The sequence below is a fragment of the Aspergillus brunneoviolaceus genome, assembly GCF_003184695.1.
Source record: "Aspergillus brunneoviolaceus CBS 621.78 unplaced genomic scaffold BO95scaffold_29, whole genome shotgun sequence".
In the NCBI taxonomy this organism is placed as follows: Eukaryota; Fungi; Ascomycota; class Eurotiomycetes; order Eurotiales; family Aspergillaceae; genus Aspergillus; species Aspergillus brunneoviolaceus.
In genome coordinates, this window is record NW_020290759.1 from 76,174 (window position 1) to 94,175 (window position 18,002).

At 55.5% G+C, this 18,002-nt stretch overlaps 7 protein-coding genes across 7 annotated transcripts; 2 read left to right on the top strand and 5 right to left on the bottom strand.

Annotated features, from left to right (window-relative positions):
* Positions 1-75: 75 nt before the first annotated feature.
* On the bottom strand, positions 76-1,763 carry BO95DRAFT_463077 (aminoglycoside phosphotransferase family protein; the record flags this gene model as incomplete). Its single annotated transcript, XM_025588958.1, has 2 exons — positions 76-1,025; positions 1,088-1,763. 2 exons carry the CDS (start codon positions 1,761-1,763, stop codon positions 76-78), a joined length of 1,626 nt encoding a protein of 541 aa, XP_025442831.1.
* Positions 1,764-3,615: 1,852 nt separating this feature from the next.
* Positions 3,616-5,544, bottom strand: BO95DRAFT_463078 (GMC family oxidoreductase; the record flags this gene model as incomplete). The annotated part of the gene is made up of 3 exons (XM_025588959.1): positions 3,616-3,696; positions 3,753-3,916; positions 4,008-5,544. The coding sequence occupies 3 exons, from the start codon at positions 5,542-5,544 to the stop codon at positions 3,616-3,618; spliced, it is 1,782 nt and encodes a 593-aa protein (XP_025442832.1).
* A 922-nt stretch (positions 5,545-6,466) lies between these two features.
* BO95DRAFT_481700 (catalase) lies at positions 6,467-8,331 on the top strand (the record flags this gene model as incomplete). Its single annotated transcript, XM_025590218.1, has 7 exons — positions 6,467-6,497; positions 6,557-6,686; positions 6,769-7,003; positions 7,064-7,156; positions 7,225-7,644; positions 7,706-7,790; positions 7,853-8,331. The coding sequence occupies 7 exons, from the start codon at positions 6,467-6,469 to the stop codon at positions 8,329-8,331; spliced, it is 1,473 nt and encodes a 490-aa protein (XP_025442833.1).
* A 683-nt stretch (positions 8,332-9,014) lies between these two features.
* Positions 9,015-9,918, top strand: BO95DRAFT_442203 (uncharacterized protein). The gene is made up of 3 exons (XM_025586367.1): positions 9,015-9,325; positions 9,388-9,492; positions 9,552-9,918. The coding sequence occupies exons 1-3, from the start codon at positions 9,049-9,051 to the stop codon at positions 9,710-9,712; spliced, it is 543 nt and encodes a 180-aa protein (XP_025442834.1). The 5' UTR covers positions 9,015-9,048; the 3' UTR covers positions 9,713-9,918.
* A 145-nt stretch (positions 9,919-10,063) lies between these two features.
* On the bottom strand, positions 10,064-11,316 carry och4 (putative alpha-1,6-mannosyltransferase subunit (Hoc1)). The gene has a single exon (XM_025586368.1). It carries the CDS (start codon positions 11,121-11,123, stop codon positions 10,077-10,079), a length of 1,047 nt encoding a protein of 348 aa, XP_025442835.1. The 5' UTR covers positions 11,124-11,316; the 3' UTR covers positions 10,064-10,076.
* Positions 11,317-12,605: 1,289 nt separating this feature from the next.
* On the bottom strand, positions 12,606-14,918 carry BO95DRAFT_387924 (uncharacterized protein). The gene is made up of 9 exons (XM_025583543.1): positions 14,524-14,918; positions 14,377-14,449; positions 13,974-14,305; positions 13,773-13,916; positions 13,499-13,713; positions 13,244-13,441; positions 13,158-13,185; positions 12,988-13,103; positions 12,606-12,924 (listed from the first exon to the last, which is right to left on the bottom strand). Exons 1-9 carry the CDS (start codon positions 14,699-14,701, stop codon positions 12,835-12,837), a joined length of 1,374 nt encoding a protein of 457 aa, XP_025442836.1. The 5' UTR covers positions 14,702-14,918; the 3' UTR covers positions 12,606-12,834.
* A 2,006-nt stretch (positions 14,919-16,924) lies between these two features.
* BO95DRAFT_442206 (uncharacterized protein) lies at positions 16,925-17,433 on the bottom strand. The gene has a single exon (XM_025586369.1). It carries the CDS (start codon positions 17,370-17,372, stop codon positions 17,202-17,204), a length of 171 nt encoding a protein of 56 aa, XP_025442837.1. The 5' UTR covers positions 17,373-17,433; the 3' UTR covers positions 16,925-17,201.
* Positions 17,434-18,002: the final 569 nt, after the last annotated feature.

An 18,002-nucleotide genomic window follows, 5' to 3' on the forward strand; every position in this document is an offset into this window, starting at 1 on the left:
GACCTGAGCAAGGTCGATTGCCAACAAACGGCATCCCTCATTTGATCAAGATCGCGAACTCATTGTGAACGGATATCACGGATTCTCGTCATGGTCATCGAATGGAAAATGGTGAACGACAGCTGTTTTCTCCATTTCGGTGCTTGAATGTTCCATCAAACCATTCTTGATGCTCTGGATGACCGCCTTGCACCGTTCAAACTCATCCTCATCTGGAACCCAGCCTAGGGCGTCGGTCCCGATGAAATCCCTCATCTCGCCCAGCTCCTGTAGTAACTCCTGTTCCTGGCGGTGATCCTCCGCGCAGTTTTGTATCTCTTCCTCTGAAAAATGAACCGGACACTCCATCAAACCCGTCGGTGCCCCTTCATACAACGGCATCGGCCAATTCGTGAGTACCTGCATCATGGTATACTTCAACGACACCGAGTCTCCTTCCCAGGGAGCCTGTGCATGATGAAAAAGCTTCGCGCGGAGCATGCAGTTTTCAGTTCGGATGGCATCAAAATGATCCGGCAGGGATTTCATGGTCAATGCCGCATAGTAAAAGTGCACGATTCGTCTCCGCATCGTCTCCTGAACCGCCGCCTGTTCTTCATGGTTGAGTTGGTCAAAATGATCCGGCAGTTTGACCTCAGGCTTGGATAATGTCTCCGACACGAGATCGCCCCAATTTTGAAAATGGTCGGGGATGCCAGCGCACAGGCAGAGGGGCAGAATGACTGCATGCTGCCAGTCGATGATTCCGACCACTTCGTTGGACGTATTCACCAGGATATTGTTGGGCGAAAAGTCCGGATGACGAACAGTCGGGCGAGCCATGCGGTGGTCGGATGGAACGTCGAGACCAGGCGCTAGCTTCAAGTAATTGGCAAGGAGATGCTGGTACGGAATGGGTGAGCGGGGTTGATACTGGTGTAGTTCTCGCAGGTATCTTTCGACGTGGAGTCGTGGTTTGCCAAACTTTTCACAAAACTCCATCTCGCGCTTAGCAGGTGCTTCAAAGCATGAGGAGAATGTAGTCCCTGACTCGGAGTCAGTGTTTTCCGAGACAAACAAAAAAAGTAATACCCAGACGGAGACTGACATGGACCGCGGTCGACGTCCAGAGAAGCCCGTTCCCGATACCACCATTCATGTTGTGCGGTTGGACCAACGACAATGTCGTCCGAGACCGGGATCACGCGTTGTGAGCTTGCAAGATCACGGCGGTGGTAAAGACTTCCGCTTGCTGGGAAGCGGATGCTCATGAACTGTCTTTCCAGATCCACGATCTGTCGCATAATTTTGACACGAGTTCTGGTGTCCATGGAGTACCACTGACCGCTCAAGGGTGTTCCTTCGAATCTTTCCAAGAGAATGTACTCGGCTCTAACGGCGTTTGTCTGATCTGGAGAGTAGGCAAGGACTTTGGGAACGGGGACCCCATTAGCACGCAGATGGGCGAGTGTGGCCGCTTCACTGGCCACTGCATGATGTTTGGGAACAGTCGTCTTATACGGCAATCTTGCCAGGACTGCATATCCATCATCGAAGGTGATTTGTAAGACGCGGTTGAAGCCCCCCTCGGCGACTTTTGTGATCGAAACCACGCCATCGAGGCAGCGGCCGACGGAATGGCAGGCAACCCTGGCAAGGGCATCCACGTCGAATCGAGCACGGCGTTCGGCGCGGCGGATCTCCTCGTTGAATCTGGCCAACCGCGAGCACGTCAGTGTATTGTAACTATTGTGACTGGGCGCGTCCAGCAGTTCACCAGCCATAGCTCACAGAAAGCGTCCAGAAGTGTACTCAAAGATATCAGAGTCACCTCTCGAAGAAGATGACATCCTCCTGAGTGATGCCTTGAAGCATTGATTGAAATATCTCGAAAGGTGTCGCATATTCGACCAGACGGCTGTCAGCCCAAGCTGCTCTGATTATTGATGGGCGGCATGGTACGGGACGTGTGGAGGTTGACTTGGCTATCAGGCTTCGCAGGACCAGTATGGTGAATACGAATGTGCGAGTAGGTAAGTAAGTATGTACATATGATGTTGTTTGATGATGAAGGAGGGATTCAGGAAGTGTCGGTGTATCCGAGAATACCCCGAGGGGGCGGTCTGGATGGCGGAGCCATAGGAGCGGCAGTTAGTCATACGTGATCAGGGAGGCAAGCAGTCTACCGTACGATGCAAACCAGGCAAATGCCAGGCAAACCCCCAGGCAGCCAGTAGTTATACCTAGCCCTAGCTAGCTAGTAGCTAGGAGATGTCCGGACCCAACAGCAGAAAGAACAGAAGTAGGAAGAATGATGTACAGCAGCACTGTACACCTTATCAGTGTTCCTACCAGCGCCGACGGTACCTTCGGCGAGGCAGTCCCTGAAAGACATGCAGACATCATCAAAATCCTCGTTGTCCATCAGGAAGACCATATCGACCTCGCTATTGCAGGTACTCAGCAAGACGTACTTCTGCCTGTGGTAAAAGCTGCGCGCATCTGTTGAAGTTCTGCGTAGAACACTACAACGTCGTCTCCAGGAATCAGATCTATTATTGATAGTCGCCTAAAGAGCCCTACACTGACTATTTTGAAAAGAAAAAAAAAAAAAAAAAAAAAAAAAAGAACCTTCAAGGAACTGGACTTCATCCCTCTTGCCAAGCGTGGGCGGTATTCAGCCGTCATGTAGTCGGAAAACAGCTACCATCCTGCTCCAAAAGCGTAACTCAAATTCCCAGCCTTGCATAGGCGATAAATAGGTATGAAACTTGGTCAACCGACAGCAAGCCTCAAGAAGTCCATTCATTCTTCAGATATATTCGCTCTGAACGAGCGAGACATAACAATCTCAAGCTCCTGGGAGAGTGGTCTACCCGCGTACAAGTTGTCAAGCTGGAATAGAGTGCTCTCAATGAGAATGCCTGCAGTTTGAATAAAGCAGGCTTCGCCATAGAATGAGTAGCTAGAGGGCGTGAACTCTGCTCCCAGTATCTTGATAGACTGTTTTGTATACAGCCAAGAAATCGCAAGTGAATAACCTCAATTGAGTGCAGCAACGCCGCGATCGGGGTGTTGCCACTTTACTTGATCTCCAAAGCTCAGGTTCTTATCGAGGCATACCATTGAGCTGTTGTTCCAAATAATCAAAAAATAGATTCTATTGTCCAATAGCTGGACTGTTCAAGGAAATAGCTTATATTACCTTTATGAACACTGAATTCCTGCCACCAAGAGCCGGTGGGCCGGGCGATATAGCCTCTTAATTCTTGACGGCCATGACTCCTGGTTGACGCCTGAATTCAACAATCTTTAGAGCTAAGATAGAGGTATACATATCTGTATACCTTCCCACTCATCATATCTTTGCCAGCCTCTCGATGTCGCTTGCTTCTCGCCAATAAAACGAGCCTACGGCGGCATGGCAGAGCGGCTGATGTGCACGCAATCACTCATGAGAGGATTCATCCTCAAATTGAGATGGTCAGCAAACTAGAGTGTGGATCATGAGAACAATCAATCACAAGACGAGTCTTTCATTGTTGCTGAATCAATTCAATTTTCAATATGTTAAACAAACAATGCAGCCTAGCAAACCCAACTCCACGGCATTTCCTTCTTCCTACAACCGAATTCCTACAACCGACTAGGGACCAGATACGGAACCCCTCTAGCTTCGTAGAGATCGCGATGGTCAGCCTTGATGAGATCGGCGCCCTGCAAGCACATCGAGCATTAGCATCTCATTTCACCACATGGAGGGGCGTGCTCACCTTCTCGCCGATCATGTACACCGAGTTCTGAATCCGACAGTCCGGAATCACGGGGATGACGGACGCATCCGCGACGCGCAGGTTGCGGATCCCATGGACCCGGAGTCGGGAGTCCACCACGCCCTGGTGGATGCTCTTGGACAGGCGGGCGGTGCCACAGGGGTCTGTCTCGTGAGAACTTGTTAGTGACATCATGCTCTAGCCATACACGGAGAAGATCAGGTGAACAAGCAAAAAGGTGGGAATAGCACTTACGGTATCCAGTCTGACTTCTCTCCAGGACAGCCTTGTTCATCGCCTCATCCGAGTGCAACGGCATCTCCCAAGGGTACTCACCCACCACGAGATCCTTGAACCCCTCCCCCTGGGTCAGCACATCGTACGTCCAGCGCACACCCTCCCGCATCGCGAGAACATCCAGATCGTCGGCGAAGAAGTTGAGGTTGATGTTGGGCTGCACCAGGGGATCCGCGGAGTTGAGCGTGACCTCACCCCCCTCGGACACGGGTCGCAGCAGATCCACGATGACGGTCATATAGCTCCCCTCCTTGGGGACGGGGTAATGCCACTGGAAGGCGGAGCTGAACATCCCCACAAAGTCGAGCTCGAAGTGGGGCTGCCCCGCTGGACCGAAGGGGTCGCGGCCGCCATTGGCAGCCTTCGCGGCACGGTAGGCGGGGTACTGGTCCAGCCGGGCGTCGATGCGCGGGAAGCCGACCATCTCCAGCAGACCCGAGCTGACGGGTCCGGTGTGGTCGCGGCGGTAGGCCGACACGGCGGCGTCGTGGGCGGGGCCGGGCCGGAGCAGGTGGTCGTCCAACGTGAGGCCATCCTTCAGCTTGAGGACAAAGGGGACGATCGGGTGGTCCAGCAGGTGTTGGCCGACGTGCGGGGAGTCCAGGATCACATCGATGTTGTGTTTGGCGAGTTCCGACTGCGGGCCGACGCCGCTGAGCATGAGCAGTTTCGGGGTTTCGAACACCCCCTGCGAGAGGATGACCTCGCGAGTGGCGTGGAGGCGTAGGGTGGTGTTGGTCGAGGGGAGGACGACCTCGACGCCGGAGCAGACGCGGGTGGACGGGTCGATGAGCAACCGCTTGGAGTGCGCGCCGGACAAGATCGTCACGTTGGGCCGGTTGAGCAGATACACAAAGCTGCCCTGGCGCTGACCCTTGTAGATCGAGTCGACGCAGTGGGTGAGCCCGTGCATCTCGCCGGAGTAGATGTCCTCGGTCAGTGGTTCGCCCTTGGACACCCAGGCCTGGCTGAGGGCGTCGCGGAAGGGCTGCAGCTCGGGCACCAATTCGGCGTGGGAGATCTGCAGGGGCCCACTGGAACCGATCTGGTGCAGCTCAGCCGGGTACAGCTTCTCGTCATCGTGGTAGGTGGCGCATTTACGCAGGTACTCAACGCAGTTCGCCCAGGTCCAATCCCGGCCGCCGAAGGACTCCCAGTCGTCGAAGGTGGCCGCCGACCCGGGGATCCAGGTGAAGTAGTTGGCACACGAGCTGCCGCCCAGCGCCTTGCCGCGCGTGTTGGGCTTCTCCACGCGCTCGTAGTCCTCACGCTTGATCATGGTGCTTTTGTACGCCCAATCGTACTGGCTGCCCCGCAGCCCGAAGGCTTTGGACGGCGTCGTGATGTCTTCGATCTCGTGCGAGTTAGCGACACCGGCCTCGACCACGAGGACCTTGACGTCCGGGTTCTCGGCCAGCCGGCCCGCAATGCAGTTTCCTGCCGTACCACCACCCACGACGATAAAGTCGAACTGGGAGTTGTTGGCAACTGACATGATTATGGATTAGGGAGATATGGAAGTAACAAGGGTGATTCACTGAGATTGAAGATTGAGAGATGATTGTGATCTTGCTGCTGCTGAAGATGCTGATGCTGATGCTGATGATGCGACTCGAGCGGTGCCATCACTGCCTTATATCCTGTTTTCTTCATGGAGGACACGATGGGTCGGCTACCTTGGACAAAGAGTGTCTCGTATAGACCTGCAGTGAGGCCCGAGTTTGGCCCGTTGATTGTGCCGACATATCCGCGGTCATCCGGGTTGATGCAAGACAGACATAGGATTGACGTATGAGGGGTAAGCGAGGGATTTATGAGGCATTCGAGTATGCGGGTACAGGGGTTGGAGACGACCAAGCATGGTGTTGATGATTCTTGTTCTGCTCATATCCGGAAAAATACACCCGAGCTCGGCGAGACCGGCCAGAGATCGGAGTCTGTCGGCAGATGGTCATGTGATCTCACGAGTACCTGGCAATGCGCCGAACTTTGACCGATTGACCAATCAGAGGGCGCTGATTGTGCTGACGGGGCGCCCCCTCATGAGGGGCAGGCACGGTGAGGGGAAAAGTCGTAGAGAGCAATGATGTTACTAAATTTCCCCTCACTGACCCTCACTGACCCTCTAGATTCCCTGGCCAAACGTCAACATCCCCATCCACTTTTGGCACTAGGTGAGACCGTGCCTCCGAGAAAATTTCTGTCCCGAGATAAAGGCTTCACCGCTGCTGGAGCGCCACGTTTGCAATCGCTTGCAATCGCTTGCAATCCCTATCTTGCCGTTAGTCCAGAGATAAGCCTACCTGGCCGTAGCCGTATATAACTCCTACATCTCACGATCGCCCCCCGCGATCCATAATTTCCCCCCTTTCTCCCCTTTTCGCAAACTCAATCCTCATCCACACATACTCCACGCCATGTCCAAGCCTACTTTCACCCTCGCTGAGGGTATGTCTAGACCCTCTCCGATGGCCATTGTTGATCACTTCTCTGACCCATCCATCCAGGCCAACCTGTCACTGACCCTGCGGTCAGCACCACCCTGCCCACCTTCGGTGGCGGTGGCCTCACTACCCTGGGAGACACTCTGCTGATCGAGACCCTGACACATTTCAACCGGGAGAGAATTCCGGAGCGGTACGGATCCTTACCCCTGCACTGCCGATCCCCGATCTGCATGCAGCTCATGTGCATGGGACGCGAACTAATCGGCTCGCAGAGTCGTCCACGCCAAGGGCTCCGGCGCCTGGGGTGAATTCCGCGTCACCAAGGACATCTCCCACCTCACCAAGGCCAAGTTCCTGACGGGCGTGGGCAAGAAGACCAAGGTGCTGTTCCGCCACAGCACCACGGGCGGTGGTCTGGGCAGTGCCGACACCGCGCTCGACATCCACGGATTCGCCGTCAAGTTCTTCACCGAGGAGGGTAACCATGACATTGTTGGCAACCACGCCGTAAGCCCGTCTGCGCCTGCATCGCACCGAGTTCCGCTGAGCTGACACAACCACCGACAGCCCGTTTTCTGGGTGCGCGATCCCATCCGCTTCCCCGCGGTGAACCGCAGCCACAAGAAGCACCCCGCCACCAACCGCGGCGACCCCAACATGGTAAGCAGCCAGTACATCCGGAACAACATGTCGGCCAAGCAGCGCACTGACCCACGCGACAACTCTAGTTCTGGGACTTCCACGTCAACCAGCCCGAGAGTGTGCACGCCTTGATGCACCTGTTCGGCTCGCGCGGCCACCCCGAGTCGGCGCGCAAGATGACCGGGTTCGGCATCCACACTTTCAAGCTGGTGTCCGAGGACGGCAGCTTCCGCTACTGCAAGTTCCACTTCAAGCCCGTGCAGGGCATCAGCAACATCAGCTCCGACATGGCGACGAGGTTGGCGGGCACCAACCCGGACTCGTACAACCAGGATCTGTGGGAGGCGATCGCGCGCGGCGACCACCCGGTGTGGAAGCTGTACGTGCAGGTGATGGAGCCCGAGCGCGCCGAGACGTTCGGTCGGGCGTTGTTCGACATCACCAAGGTGTGGCCGCACAAGGACTTCCCCTTGATCGAGGTTGGCGAGATGACTCTCAACCGGAACGTGCGTTGCCCCTTTTGCCTGGTGCATCATTTCCGAGAAATAGCTGACCATTCGTGCACAGCCCGAGAACTTCTTCGCCGAGATCGAACAGGCGGCTTTCTCTCCCTCCAACCTGGTCCCCGGTGTGGCTGCCACTCCTGACCCGAGTATGTCCCTCTCCCCGTCCACTGGAAAAGTCAACACAACCCCTAACACAGTGTCTGTATAGTGCTCCAAGCCCGCATGTTCGCCTACCCCGACGCCCAGCGCTACCGCCTGGGTGTCAACTACCCGCAGCTCCCGCCCAACAAGCCCGTGTGCCCGGTGTACGCCCCCTACCTGCGCGACGGCGCCCACACCACCACGCACAACTACGGCGGCGACCCCAACTACGTGCGCAGCACGCTCACCCCCGGGGTGAGCAGCCCGTCGGCGCAGGAGGTGCGCCACCACGAGTTCCTGCGGATGGGCGGGGTGCTGGGGCTGAACGAGATCCCCGTGGACGATGAGGACTTCGTGCAGCCGCGCGCGCTGTGGCACAAGGTGTTCGACGAGCAGGAGCGCCGGCTGTTCGTGACGAACCTCTGCAACTCGCTGGAGGGGGTGGTGCCGGAGCTGCAGCAGGCGACGGTGGCCATGTTCAGCCGGGTGGATCCCCGGATCGGACAGATGATGGAGGCGAATCTCAAGGGGGGTGCGCGGTTGTAGGTCGTCGTCGGGGCCGACGGGGCCGACCGGGGTGGAGAGGGGAGTTTGTTTTCAAGCGATGCATCCTTGCCTGTGGATTTTTGCCCAAGTTAGACAAAGTTAGACGTGTCTTGGATTTAGACTAGACATAGACGGTCATAGACAATCATAGACAAATACAGTCAAAGACGTACAGGGTCTTTTTGATGAGTATGGAGTGTGTGTCAGTTGTGACTCGGTGAGGTGGAGAGAGAAAGTCGCGTCGAGGAGAACTGATAAGCCCACCACGACGTTATCGGGTGGATCACGTGCCTGCTCTCTTATGCCTGAAGCACGAATATGCGGTTGGCAGCCTCAGGCAGGAGCGCAGTGTCGATCCGCAATCCCACCACCAGATTGATTATGGCCACAAGACACACGCACAAAGATACAGCAGTGCATCGGAAGACATTCGGACTGTTGCGACAACTTTTTTTCACAATCATAGTATCTCCATTGACTTGGAACAGTATCCTCACCCCATTCACCCACTCACAACACGATGAGATCATCCCGTGACGTCATCCCGACTCCGCCCGTGTCCTCGCATCGCATGGCATCGCCAGGCCTCGCAGACACGCATCCCATAAAATCCACCCACCGACCTGCATCTCTCACCCTGACCCTCCAAAACCACTCAATCGCATATCCACCACCCAAACCAACAGCAACAACAACAACAACAACAACAACAACAAAATGCTCGACTCCATCCCCCTCACCCGCAGCCGCCGCAGCGACGAACTGACCCGGCTCGCGGACCAGCACCTGCAACACGACCTGTCGGCCTCCGACCGCGACGCCCTGCAATCCGCCGCCCGCACCGTCTCCCTCTGGACGACCGTCGGCTCCGCCGTGGGCGTGGGTCTGGGACTCTACACGGCTTTCCGGCTGCGGAGCTCGCGCCGCGCCTTCTTCGAGGTCTTCCGCGCGCAGCAGAAGCCAACGAAGGTGGTGTTTGCGGATGGGCGGACTGGTATGCACCCCCCCGTTCCAACATGATTGAAGCTCAGCTAACGCGAGGGTGCTCGACGCTAGAATCCATCCCCGATATCACCCCGCTGCTGAAACCCACCACGTTCGGCGACTTCGCGACGTATTTCTTTGCCTCGGCGGGCGGGTTGTTTCTGGGCGGGGAGTTGGGTATGTTTCCTCTGCATGTCATAACACCAGTAAGAAGAGAAGTATTGACAACGTGATAGGCTTTCTGAGTGGTGCCGCCGTCGGCAGCCGGGGGATCACCAACGAGCCCGAGCGCCGGAAGCGCATCGAGAATGCCTTCCGGCGGTTCCGGGCGGATGTGCTGAGGCGGGAGGCGGATGCTTTGGACGGCGATCGGAATATTATTGAGAAGATGTTTTAATTGTTGGGAGTGTTGGAAGGGGCGTTGTTTTTTGTTTCTGGGCATTTAAGGAGGTGTGGTTTTCTCTTTCTGGGCATTGAATGGGGAGATGGTTGTCTGCGTGCACATGCACCTCGATACCCGGTGTGTATTCTAGCGAATATTATTGAATCTTATCGGATAAGTGCATCTCATGCGGTGTAGCTGCAGGCCAAGTACTACACACGCGAACTGATGAGGATATTTTGCATCCCAGAAGTGAATATGTACACGGCCCATGAGCCCGCCAACCCAACTCTACACCCCAAATAAATATATTCAAAACACAGTCCCAACCCCAACCCCAACAGCCCAAACGCCCCCCCAATCACCCCGAGAAGAAAAGTCAACACCCCCCAGCCCACCGCCACACACCCCGACAACGTGTCTTCCACGTCCCGGAGAAATAATGCTTGACCAGCACCTCCGCCGAGCGATGGTCCTCGCCCTGCGTGATGGCGAACCCGCGCTTGGGCAGCACCACCACATCCCTGATGCGCAGCGTCTCCTGCAGATCTCGCAGGGTGTGCAACATCCCCTCATCGGCCCCGAGATACTCGAGCACGGCATCCGTCCAGACGCTCGGGCCCGTCCACTCCATCACGTCCGGCGGTTCCACCCGCGCGCGATCTTCTTGCCCTAAACGCCGGAGATACTCCTCCGTCCGGTCGACGATCTTCCCCAAGACCGCCCTGAAGATCGGATGGCCCGGCGCCGCGACCATCGTCCACTGCACGAACTGCGGCGACCGCGGCAGACCGCGCGTGGCGGCGTCGCCTTCCAACCCGATGATGGCGGCGGGGGGACCACTCTCCCTTAGTGTCCCGGGGGCATCTCCATCTCCAGGATGATCCCCCGATTCATCTCCGAACATCACCCCCCACGGCAACGGCTGCATCAGCCGCACGTCCAGATCATTGTACACGCCGCCCCGCGCGTACAGGATCAGATAGCGACAGAAGTCCGATTTCAGGACGGCGGAGGGCAGGGCGGCCAGCGCGGCGGCGTAGCGGCCGGACGACGGGTCGGTGGCGCGCGCGAGTTCGGCGCACGCCGCCTCGGTCCAGTACTCGATCTTCCAGCCGGATTGCTGCCAGGAGATGGTGTGCTGGGAGGGACGGAAGGCGGAGACGGGGTGGTTGGGCATGGAGAGGAGGAGGTGGTGGATTGTTTGGGGGATGAGGAGGTCGGTTGCTGCTGCGGTGGAGGGGATGGGCTGGCTTGTGTCTGGATCGGGGTGTGGCTGGGGGTTTGGGTGTGGGTGTGGGTGTTGATGGGGTGCGTTGGGCGGTGGTGTTGATGGTTGTAGGGTTGGTGTTGTATACCGCACCAGCGAGAGGATGAGACACAGCGCCACGATGGCCTGGACCAGCTGCAGTGATCGGAGAGGCATGGTTGTTGATTTCGTCGCCCTCTATTTTCATAGATGATGTTGGTACTCAGTTGCAGTCACCTCCCCTTATTGGTGGCCGACAATAACAATCGTCCATCCCGCGGAGTTGGAGTCGGTTTCGGTTTCGGTTTCCACCCAGCAACGTTGACCTTCAACCCAGCACAACACAGCACAGCACAACACAACACGCGCGCGCACGTACCTTCCCAGCTACGTCCAGCAGCGCAACATCCCACTTAAGTACCCCGTACTGCCGAAGAAACAGGACTGGTTCATTTTCTGGCTGCCAAGTGCCAACATCCCCCGCCCCACTCCCGAAAAGACTAAGGGCTAGGCGATGACGCCGATAGGGCTGGGCAGCTGGGCGCTGTCTCTTGGAGAGCTCTCGGCATTCCCTATCCTCGATCGACCCTCTGTCTGAGGACAGGGGGGCTGAGAGGGGGGAGGTTACATCGTGTGCTTAGTTACTTCCCCGTTTCCCTGAAACTAAAAACAGTAATGCTCAGATTTGAACCAAGAGCACGGCGCTAGAACCCTCCCCTCCCACAAGGAATTAACCCGGGGATCGGGAAGAGGCGTTCGTCAATCACCTCGAAAACCAACCAGGCTAAGCCACACTTGTACCTAGTCGGTTGAGGGAAAAAGCCTGCAAGAACTCCGACTGGTAGCTGGGAGCCCGCTTGGCGTTGGCGACACAGCCGATCATTCGTTGACAGTCCCCAAATGTGGGTCGGTGGTGATCAGGCAGAACAATTTGGGAGGAATTTTGCCCTAGAGAGATTAAGGTACCCGAGGCCGGGAGGGGCCGTGCGTTAGGTGGTGATCCGCGTGTGTCGGGGACTGGACTGGAGGGTTGGTTGGAGGGTTGGATGAGAGGGGGGAGAGGGTGTTGTTGTAGATGTAGATTGAGTAGGCAAGCTATGTGGAACGAGAGCTAGAGATTGTGCGGTGTGTTCTATCCTACTCTTCTACTCGTGTATCTCCAGCGGTAGACAGCCACTGCTCGAATTTGGAAGGCAGTCGCGTGATCATCTGAAGCATGGATGTAGACTCAATCATTATCGTGGTGGGACCTGCACAGCAGCATAAGGGTCTAGAATCTCGATTTGCGTATCGTAGTACCCCGAAAGTACAATCAGCTCTATTCTCCGACAACAATAGCACAATCACCAGGTCACAAAGTGACGGTCAAGATAAGCTATCTGCCCCTAGCCCGATCTGGTCACACAACAGATTAAGGTCCCCTCACGAGAACTACTGCACTGCTCAAAGTTAATGTTAGTGTTTGTCCTTAGTGTGCTGCTGTACTATTCCTCATCGATCCCTAACCTCGACCGCCCACTGCCTCCGCAGTCCACTCGACTAATCCATCCCTGGCATCTGCCCTATCCACACTACACCAGACAAACCTATTCCGGAGACTACCAAGCAAACTCTACGCTACTCCAAAAAATCACCGACTGACTCATGTACAGAACCCCTGCATAAACTATAAACTATATCTCACAAAAATGCCTGCTAGAAAACAAGTCGTAGAACCAACCCCAACACCGCAAAGAAAACCCAGACAGCCCAGCTAAATCCGGGACCAGCTAGCTATATATGTATATGTATAAGGATGCAATGCACGTATGTATAAATGAAAGGAAAGCTCGGTCGCTGCCGGCGGGGGCGTCCACTCGCCAGCTAGCCACTTCTCAGCTTGAAATGATTACGACTGAGCGTTGTTGGCACAAGTCCAGCTGGCCGAGGCAGTGCTGTCGTGGATGGATTTGCCGGAGACGTAGAGTCCGAGACCGCACTGCGATTGCGATAGTATTAGTAAGATGCCCTCGAATCCAAACCTAGAAGGGATGGAACTCACAATCGCGCACGCAATACCGAGGATGATTAGGTTGACGATAGTCAGGAAGATCTTCGAAGGGGTCGCGGTGTATTGGCCTTTGTTCATGATCATCCACATGAGAGCGGGGATACCATCTAATGGAATATTAGCATCGCATAGAGAAATGGAAGTCAGTGCGAGACACTTACAACTGAACCAACTGCCGAAGAGAGAGCACTAGACAATCGACGGGATTAGTAAGCGAACCGGGCACAAGGGAAACTCCCACACGTACAATCAAACTCAACAGGTCGTTGAAGACGGGGATGGACTCGGCAATCACCCAGGCGATCACCCACACACCCAAGGCGATACCAATCCACGATCCGACCACGGCGGGACTGTTCGTGTGCATCTGGGGAGACCCACGCCACACCCGCACGAAGATGTACTTGCAGGCGACGTGGCCGAAGATGACACCGGCGATGATGACCTAACAATGAAATCAGCACGCAGAATCGTGGCAACCACCCCCATGAACTGGACATACCGTAGGAATGGCAAGACCGTAGGCGACCTTGCTCATGAGCGGGCCGGCGGAAGACAAAGCCGGAGACTTGACGTCCGGTCCGGCGTAGCGGTAGATGACCATCGCGGTGATGATGTACATGGTCGTGTCGAGCACCTGCAGCATGGCCAGGGACTTGGGGAAGTCCCGCACATCCTCCATCTCGGACATGATACCAAAGAAAGCCACGTGGGCAACTATGAAGTGGTCAGCACCCATCCCCAACGAAACCCACAGAACCCGGGATGACGCTTACTGAAAGCGAAGATGATGTTGGTAACGGCCAAGAAAGCATTGACGAAGCTCGGGTGGGTGGTCACGTCGTTCTGGACGTGAGCCGGGGCTTCAACTCCAAGCGCAATCATGGTGACGACGGTAGCGACGATGATACTCAGGCAGGCTGTCGTAACCGATCAACAACATGCACCTGCGGGACTGACATGCGGGGACGCCTTACAAACGATGGACATGTAGTACACCTTGCCCATGGTGCGAGGCAGGGCGAAGATACAACTGATAACGAGACCGACCACGCCGAAGACGATGGTGCAGGTGCCGTGGCCGGTGATGGTGTTGAACAGCACCGTGAAGGTGAGCACATGACTGGACATCAGGAAGATGCAGAACAGCAGCTGGCCGAAGAACATGATCTCGCGTCCGATGCGACCCATGAGCAGCTCTCCGGCGTCTCCCATGCTGTGGACTTGGGGATAGCGCAGCTTGAACTGGCCCATCACATATCCGGTGTACCAGGAGATACCCGACATTCCCAGGATGATGAGAATGGAGCTGACCAGGAGATTAGTCTGACGGTACTGCCAAACATGTCTCTGTTGGATTGGGGTTAGATAGGCACTTACGGGACGATACCCAAGGTGGCGACCGCGGAGGGCAGCGACAGAATACCCAGCGAGATATTTTCGGCGATCATGACTAAGGAAGGGGCTTTGTTTAGATGGTGAATGCTGGCGGACGGGCACGGTGCCCTAAGAGACAACTAAACTCACGCATGCCGCAATTCCACCACTTCATCGTGCGGAACTTGACTTCGGCCATCTCTTCGTTGCCGAACGGGTCATCGGCCGGGGGGAACTCATTGGGGGCGACCTTCTCGATCTTTTCGTCTTCGTCGTGGTACTGCTGGTGGGCATCGAAGGCCTCAACATCTCTACCGTGGCTGGTCATAGTGACGGGGAGAGCAGAAAAGAATAAAAAGAAGTGCAAATGTGGCGATGGGGGGAAGAGGAGAGGAGAGTGTCGTGAGTTGAGTCGTAAAAGCGTAGTCAGTCAGTAACACAGTAGCAGCAAGAGAAGAATGATAGGGCGCAGCAACAACCAAGTCAACGGGCCAACTTTCAAGAAGAAGAAGAGGAGAGAAAAGAAAGCGACGGGGACTTCAAAGGTGGAGGGAGGATATAAGAAAAAGAAGAGCCCGGGCTGGCCGCAGTCGCTTCGTTGCATCCACGGCGGATCGGCAGATTTAGGCTTTTTCACACTTGGGGGAATCTGTGTGGGGGGGGTCCAACACTCTACCAGACTCCCACCCAAACCGGTAACAATCATCACTGTTACAGGTGGAGTCGTCCGGCCGAACCCAGAATTCCGTCCGCTGATAATGTCCGCTCGACAAGTCAATGTGTACGCAGTATCGTTTGCTTTACGTTTTATCAATGGTTTCAGGCGACTAACCCCCGGCCCCAGTGGTCCGGTACCTGATCTTGAATCCTGGCTGACAGCTCCTGCTCTCACCAGCTGGATCCATGACCTCAACCTGCATGGATCACCCTGATCAGCTGGGAGCCTGGGATGGAGAAGAGATAGTTATGCACGGGGCTGAAGGAATTCTCCCGAAGTTGCTCCCCAGCGACAGTTACTGCGCATTACGCACCCCGTATAGATTAATCATTAATCAATGGCAGCTGCTGCCACAGCCCTAGATGGCCCAAGCGTGGCTACCTCGCTTAGTGAGGTTTGCTCGCATTTGCCCATGGCTACATCCGTCCTCCGGAAACATACAAGCCTTATAGAAATTTCCATGGGAGGACGGGGCTGACCCTCAGTGTTATCAATCACGAGGGGATGGGATAATGGTGTTGGGTAATGAGAATGGGGGAGAGACTACAACTGAGTCAGGGCCAGGTAGGGACGTGCATCCGAGTCAAGACGGTAAGAATAATGCAGCAGGAATAAGATGGAGATACAGAGATTCATCTTATCAAGCATGCACATGCACATGTACTGCCACTACTCGTCTACCTAGCATGCAATGGGCGGCAAAAAAAAGAACCTTCATCCTTCATCCTTCATCCATCCAGGGCAAAATCTGCGCCTCCCGGCGGGACTAGTCCTGATCCGGGTCATCACTAAACCTGAAACCGTAAGGCCCGGCTGGCTCTAGTCTGCATGCGGCATGGATTCCACGGCGCAGGTGCTGACTCAGCCTTCCATCTGAACGATTTTTATGCCTGCACCACCTGGCACCACCTGGCTGGCATGTCGCCTGCCTTTCCTATTCCAGACGAACGCTTGGGAAATGTCTCCACGGTCTGTGTTACACCTGCAGCAGAAGATGCGGAGAAAGTTTGCCCCGGCCAAGCGAAGAAGAATCGATTGCTCATGGAAATTGCCATGTCGGGCCAGTGGAATGGCTGAGCCAGAGCCCAAGACGTCTCCACGTGCAGCGACAACCTAGCCAAGCCAAGGGCATTATTAGGGTTGGGTCATGGAACTCTTGGATCTGGGGAAATGAGGAAACCCAGCCAACGGCAGTAAATCGCACCCAATAATCCAATAGCACTGGCGAGCTCACCGGTGGCCGGACCTGTTCAATGCCCGGTGAACGCCGCCTCAACGCCGCCACTCCATTCTAGAAGGCGACTAGTCTGGTGAATCAACCGCTTGGCTAGCTAAAAACCGCCATTACCTTTTTTTTCGGGGCCCGCCTACTAGTCTAATCACTTCCCTTCTCAAGTGGTGATATCATGGGTAAATAATCCGTAGACAGCCCCCCGATCAAGAAAACCACACAAAATCAAGAAACCATGCGTCCTTTTCCCCCGGAAATCCGCTCTACCCCAAATTGAGGGGAAGACAACAGTTCGATCTGGGGAATCAGAGGGCTTCTCGTGGTGTTGCCCCGGAGGAGACCTAGGATAGTTCAGAATCTCAGACAGCTAAAGCCAACCGGGTCGGTGATTGCCTCCCCAAAGAGGCAGTGTGGACAGGCGATGAAGTAACAGCAATCCCATCCATTCGTTCTGTTCTGCTTCATACCGGCTCCCGGCCCGGCTCCGGTTGACCATTTGCGCCCTTCACCGCCCGGTGCCTCGGGCCCCGATCTGCCGCCTAGTAACCACTATACTAGGTCAGTATAGTATATACTACCCAACACACTGTATACAGTGAATACCGGAGATAACCAGGGCTGATCACAGCGGAATTCCTCACCCATCCTGTCTGCGTTATGCACAACTTTGAAATGCCGATACCCGGACGTACCAATCTGCCTCGCTACCGAGATACGAACCTTGCAGCCTAGGGTACATACCTGCAATACGGCATGTTATCCTCTTTCTCGCCGAGCATCCGGAGTAAACACATAGGAACATCCGTACCAGGTCTCAAACCCTCCCACGTCGCGGGTCTTCGTTGCAGCGGGGAGAAACCTACCCCCTGCTGCCTCTTCTTATTCGTCAGGACCCAGCGAGGAGAGATTCCGTATCTCTGCCCTTTTCGCCTCCCCTTCTCCACGGCCCAGGGGATCCACCACTACTTTACTGACGGCGGCAGCGTTGGCCGCTGATAACACTGGAACCGACGAGTCGTAGCCAACTGTCGGTTCCATTTGGAATGCCATTATAAATCCGATTTCGGACTAAAACCCAATCTCGCGTAAGCGTTGTCTGGGGGGAGGGTGGGTTTGTAAAGATGCCGTGGCGTTCCGGCAGTAAACTTGCTCGGTAGCATCTGCGATTTCTGGAGAATGTACCCCAGTCTACAGCATCAGCTTGGCGTCATTGTCTATGGGGTGGCGGGGGTTAGTCGGAGGCAAATCCGCTTATGATCAACATGACTGAGGACAGGTAGAGAGTAGACTAGACGATGGGGCATCAACGGAGTCTCCAGCGTCAGCGTCAGCAGGTTGCGGAGAAAGTGGGTGGGCGATGGTGGTTTCGCGAAGGATCTTGTGGTGTCCATCCGTGTTTCTCAGTCAGATAGCTCTGGAAGGAGATACAAGATGCTGACGAACCCCATTACTTGCGTACTGATTGTTGCTGACCGCTCTTCGTGATCCCAGAAGAAGATTCTGGAGCGTCTGGCGGTTCCAGTTCGGTAGTCAACGGGCATGTGACTACGTTGCCCGCTCAGCAGCAGCTGTGGGATTGTATGAGACTACCCGTCTGCCGTCTACCTGAATGCTGCCTGAAAGCACGAGTACATTCTGCTGATCATTTCGACCTTTTCCACGTAGTGCTGGGTATGCACA